A 6,106-nucleotide genomic window follows, 5' to 3' on the forward strand; every position below is an offset into this window, starting at 1 on the left:
TGTTTTATCGATGAACTTGTGTATATAGTTCCTTAACTGTGTGATTTGGGAAGGAAAGGGTTGGCCTACTAGGTGGGAATAAGTAGGTGCCCGCACGGACCCGATTTTGGGTCGTGACAAAGCTCAATCTTTCTAACTTGCTCCTACGAAACCAAGGTCGAAAAGATTGAAAAATCAGTCATTCACAACCACTGATGAAGGATTCCTTGAAAAGTTTAAGGATTAGTAATCCTTTTTAGAAATTCGACGCTTATCATCTGCCAAACTCAAAAGAAATGAAAAACCAAATATGAAAGAAAATCGAAAGGATTCGGTCTTATACATACGCGAGGAAGGTAATAAAAAAAGAAATCTTTTTTCTTTTATCACTTAGGAGCCGTGTGAGATGAAAGTCTCATGCACGGTTTTGAATGAGAGAAAGAAGTGAGGAATCCTCTTTTCGACTACGGCTCTCCCACTCCAGCCGTTGCTTTTCTGTTGCCAAAGTAGGCTGTCACTAACCACGAAGCCAACAAGACAAATAATTCCCATCAAAAGTTGAAACACTTTTTAACCCTTTAAACACAATTTAATTCAACGAAAACTGATATACAAGTGAAAGTTGCAAAACAAAAATACAAAATTGTAATCAATAATTTGCAGTTGCATTTCTTGAAGGAATTTGAAAGGCCAAAGGTCATGGTCATGTGAACATAAATCTAGGCCAAGGCGTATATCCCCATGCCCTCTAATTTTAAGTTAGGATCCATCCTTTATAAATGCAGATGATTAAATTGATAATCATGGTTGGAGTTCCAAAGAAAAAAAATTAGTAGCATTGCCGAAGTTGGTGGCAACGGAATTCTTCAACTTCAACTTTAGAGTACTTGTTCTGTCTACAGTAACTTCCATTTGTTTTTTTCCTTATATTCTGAATTTGTGTTTCATCAACAGTTGCATGTGTTTTTTTGGATGCATTATTATGGTTATTTTCATGATCAGATTGGTGTTGTTCAAGCGGTTGCTCGTGATTCTTATTCACTGCTTCTGAGAGTGAGGCTATCTTTTATCCATTTTTCCTTTTTTTTTTCTTTTTCCCAGCACTTAATTAGGTTCATGTAATTATGTACAATTTTGATTAATTGAATAAACTTTATCATAATTTATGGTGAACAGAAAAGGTACGAAGAGCCAGAAGCGTAAATATTTACAAAATATAATGGATGCATTGGATGCTCTTACTTATATGTTCATTTTTCCGAGCATTTGGCAAGTGGGTTAAGTAGTTGTATCTCCGTTTCTTCGTTGTTACCATGTTCATGCTAATTGAGATCTGTCTATATATTTCCAACACGGTTGTTTCATCCTTCATGCAATATGGTTGTACGGCATATCTGGTCATCATCTCCAACACACCAAACCCATCTACAAGTGTTTAAATCAGGTATATTTATTTCTTTGGCAGTTACTTTTTAAAGTGCTTTGGTAATTTGATAACCTTTTCTTCCATCACATCCAACTATTTGTTTATACAGTGTAGTTGTATGGGTATTTCAATATCTTGATCATCAAATCTGGACAGTTACCAAAAAATTCATGGGCGGACAAAGTTTTTGGGATTGAATAAGTTGCAGAAAAGATTAATTAGTCACTATCATTTTAATCAATGTACTATGGTGCATTAATGGTTAAATCTGGCCTTCGAAACAAAAACAAAAGTTGAATCAATCTTTTGGGTGAATTAGTATTAAAAAAGATGAACTAATTGCAAGTTTCATCATCTGTCCAAACTACAATTAGTATTTTGTTAATATTCTTGATTTCTTAATTTGTCATAACAGAGTATCTTTGTTTAGAAAAAAATTTCCTACGCGCGATACAATTCTTTGTGTTAATCATATGATTCTTAATCTTTGCTGCTGAAATGGTGACTTACGTGTCTTGGAGCCTTATTTGTTTGTTTTTTTTTTTTTTTTTAGTGCATTTATTTATGGGAAAATTTCACTTATACACAATTTATGGGTCAAAATTATATATTCATAGCCCATATTTTAAATTACAAACCTAAAGCCCAACATTTTATGGCCCAACTTGAATATTCAACTTTATACAATAATATACAACTTTATACACCTGGAGTAGATAATGTATCAACCTTGTATAAAAGTGTATAATAATGTATAAGAAAGTGTTGCATACACACTTTTACATTTTGGATATACATGATTATACAAATTATACGGGGGCGTATAACACTTTCTAACTAGTATACAATATTATATAAACTCATACAAGAGGTGTTTATACATAAAAGGGGTTTATAAATAATGTAGAAGAGGTGTTTATACACATTTCTACACCGTATAAAAGTGTATAATAATGTATAAAAATGTTTATACACATTTTAAATGTTTTTTTTAGCAACCACTAAGAAATTTCGGTAGGATATTTATTAATAATAAACAAAAGCAAAACATAAAATTCAAACATAGAAATCCAACAGTGGTACCAAACTAATAAAAAGTGGCTAAAGCATGTAAAAAAAAATTTGGCTACAACGGGTAATTAATTTACCTAATGTGATATGCATTGATATTTTCCCTTTATTTGATTCTTTCGGGCTAAACTTGTTCATTACAAAATTTAAAAAAAAAACTATTTTCCTAGGAGTAAAGAAAAGGAAAAGTTCTCAATAGTTTTAGGCGAACTCAACATAATTTAATGAGAAACCATGTCTAAGTTTGACATTTTATGAAATGTACATACATCAAGAACGTCGTTTATAAGAAAGTTTTAAGCAAGATCCGATCATATCACATGCTTTACTTTTACTTTTATTATTTAAAAAGTTTATACTAATTAGCATGGCCGAAAACTAGTAATTTAGATAAGTGGTTAACAAAATAGCATACTTGTTCACACTCGTTAAAATTGAATTTGTTGTAAATATAGCGAGCTTTTGCAAGAAGGGCGTCGTTCTCAGATTGGCAGATGGATCTGTTACAAAGAATACCTATCGTCGGGAAGAGAAGGGGACTAAATATGTTTTTTTTTTTTGAGGGGGAGAGGGGGGGGGGGGGGCATGGGGAATAAGCACACTTAGCTTATTTTGATGGGAAAGAAAAGTCATAAACCTAGAAAGGCCAGGGAGATGCTGTAATTGACTGTTTGGATATTCCCAGCAGTCTTGTGTTTCTTTTTGGTCCTTTCTTGGTACTCAATTAATAAACCTTTACCTTATCAAATAAAAGATAGAGGGGGAATCACCTTTCAAGTGGTTAGAAAAAATACAGTTAAAGTGAAAAGAACTCTATTTTTTGACTTTTAAATAAGAATAATTATCCGATCAAGGGCTAACCCACGCACAGAGAAGGAAGAAGCTATCTCGATATCCTTTACACAGATTATCTTTTCCATGTTGGATGTGTAATTCTAAAAAAAAAAAAATTCTTTATACTGAGAATTTTTAATGTGCTTCTTTTCATTTTTGACAGGTGCTAGCACATCAGTTCATTTAAAATTTCTCTCTCCCTCTCTCTTTCTTCTTCTTGTGTTGCGAAGGAATTTCCTTGACCAGTGGTATAGATTCTGTGCATTTCTAGGATGAAATCCACATTGTATAGTTATTTATCCACAAATTGAAGCACTAGTATAATAATTTGACAGATAATCCACTGAACTATCGCGATCAGGAAAATCACAAACTGATTCTTGGACAAGCCCTTGTTTAACTTTAGAAACGGAGGACTATCAGTGCCATAAAGAGTGTGAATTTAAAAAGTCGGAACAAGTGTCTCAAACGTCAAGGAAAATAGGAAACGCCGAGCACAACACCAAAGTATGGGGTCTTTAAATCCTTTTTCTAGTAAGACCATGCTAGCAACACAACCACTCAAACTTCAAAGAAAACCGGGAAAGAAAGGTCTCGTTTGAATCCACTCTTTATGTTGCTTATAGTCCTACCCTTTTGAAGTGAGCCAGAGGCTTGTCCAAGAATAAATTTGTGATTTTCCTGATAGTGATAGCTCTGTGGAATATCTGTCAAATCATTATACAAGTGCTTTTATCATATGAAAAAATAACTATACAATGTGATTTCATTGTAGAAATCTATAGAATCAATACCACCGGTCAACTAAATTCCTTTGCAACACAAGAACAAAAAAGAGAGAGCGAGCAATTTTAAATTGGCAAATGCTTCAACTTTGATCAATTTATTCTCCAGCGAGTGAAGAAATGTGGTTAGTAGGAGCCATCTATTACATCAGTAAGAAGTTCACACCCTGTGAATCCAGATATTCTTTGGTGGAAAAAACGTGTTGGGCTCTAACCTGGGTGTCTCAGAAATTAAGACATTATATGGCTGCATACATGACTCATTTGATCTCCAGAATGGACCCCCTAAGGTACATCTTTCGCCAACCTATGCCGATAGGGATGTTGGCCAAATCGCAAATCTTTATTAAGTGAGTTCGATATCCAATACGTAGCACGGAAAGAAATTAAGGGGCAAGTGTTAGCAAATTTACTGGCAGGAAGTCCGGTGGATGACAACCTCGTACCTTTGTGGACTTACTTCCTGGATGAAAAAGTGATGACAATTGAGGGCGAAGAAAATGAAGATGAATCAGGTTGGAAAGTATACTTTGATGGAGCGGTCAATTTTAAAGAATCAGGAATCGGAGCCATCTTGGTTTCATACTCAGGCCAATATTATCCAGTGGCTGCCAAGTTGAACTTTAGTTGTACCAACAATATGACTAAATACGAAGCTTGCATCATGGGTCTTCGTCTTGCTCTCGACATGGATGTGTGAGATCTTCAGGTAATTGGCTACTCGAATTTGTTGATTCATCAGGTTCGAGAAGAATGGGCCACCAAGAATGAAAAGATCATACCATATGTTGGACTTGTGCAAAGAATGACGGATCATTTCCAAGAAGTCAAGTTCAAACATAGACCAAGAACCCAGAACGAGTTTGCTGATGCATTGGTGACAATACCATCCATGATTCAGCATCCTGACAGTAGGTACATTGATCCAGTCAAAATTGAAATCAAAGATCAACCAGCCCATTGTGCTTTTGTAGAAGCAGAGATCGATGGGAAACCCTGGTATGCCGACATAAAAAATGTAAGGAGAATATCCCGAAGGAATTACCATCAATCAAAAGAAGGCTATCAGGAAGTTGGCGAATGATTTCTTCCTCAATAAGAATATTCTGTATAAAAGGACCCCAGACTTGGGTTTGGCCAGATGTGTGGACTCTATCGAAGCCACAAGATTGATTGAAGAAGTAATCTTTTTGGAACTGCCCTGTTCACATGAATGGGTTCGTGCTAGCGAAGAAAATCTTAAAACGAGGTTATTGCGGATGACCATGGAGAACGATTGTAGCAAATTCGTCCAGAAATGCCACAAGTGTCAAATTCATAGAGACTTGATAAAGGTCCCTCCGACGAAACTAAATGCTATAACGTCACCTTGGTCATTCGCCTCTTGGGGCATGGATGTCATAGGACCAATTGAGCCAGCTGCGTCAAACAAACACCGCTTCATTATGGTAGCCATAAACTACTTCACCAAGTGGGTGGAAACAGCATCTTATGCATCAGTAACAAAGAAAGTAGTCGCAAATTTTGTGCGCAACAACATCATATGCCGATTTGGCATCCCAGAATTAATCATAACAGACAATGGGGCTAATCTGAACAGCCACCTGATGAAAGAGATATGTGCTCAATTCCAAATCACTCATCGGAATTCAACTGCATACCGACCACAAATGAATGGAGCTGTAGAAGCCGCCAACAAAAACATCAAGAAGATCCTAAGAAAGATGATTGATAACTACAAAGACTGGCATGAGCAATTTCCTATGCATTTTCTTGGGATAACTCTTTGAGACTTAATTTGGGGCCATTCCGTACCTGTTGGTGTATGGAATTGAAGCAGTAATACCAGCTGAAGTAGAAATCCCTTCACTTCAAATCATACAAGAAGCTAAATTGGACGATGCAGAATGGATCCGCAAGAGGTATGAACAACTAGCTTTGATAGCTGAAAAGTGAATGATTGTTGTTTGCCATGGTCAATTGTACCAACAAAGAATGGTGCGAGCTTTCA

The 6,106-nt window shown here is 35.8% G+C and overlaps 1 protein-coding gene across 1 annotated transcript; it reads left to right on the plus strand.

Moving 5' to 3' along the window:
* The first annotated feature begins 4,573 nt into the window (after positions 1–4,573).
* Positions 4,574–5,885, plus strand: LOC132043875 (uncharacterized). The gene is made up of 3 exons (XM_059434327.1): positions 4,574–4,789; positions 4,838–5,094; positions 5,213–5,885. Exons 1-3 carry the CDS (start codon positions 4,574–4,576, stop codon positions 5,883–5,885), a joined length of 1,146 nt encoding a protein of 381 aa, XP_059290310.1.
* Positions 5,886–6,106: the final 221 nt, after the last annotated feature.

This window comes from Lycium ferocissimum, unplaced genomic scaffold, assembly GCF_029784015.1.
Source record: "Lycium ferocissimum isolate CSIRO_LF1 unplaced genomic scaffold, AGI_CSIRO_Lferr_CH_V1 ctg298, whole genome shotgun sequence".
Lineage (NCBI taxonomy): Eukaryota > Viridiplantae > Streptophyta > Magnoliopsida > Solanales > Solanaceae > Lycium > Lycium ferocissimum.

Excerpts from the sequence above, each read along its gene's own strand:
- LOC132043875 (XM_059434327.1), top strand. The coding sequence starts at position 4,574 with ATGACAATTGAGGGCGAAGAAAATGAAGATGAATCAGGTTGGAAAGTA. Across the intron at positions 4,790-4,837 it reads GTCTTGCTCTCGACATGGAT|GTTCGAGAAGAATGGGCCAC; the intron begins GTGTGAGATCTT and ends TTGATTCATCAG. Across the intron at positions 5,095-5,212 it reads GAGATCGATGGGAAACCCTG|GACCCCAGACTTGGGTTTGG; the intron begins GTATGCCGACAT and ends TCTGTATAAAAG.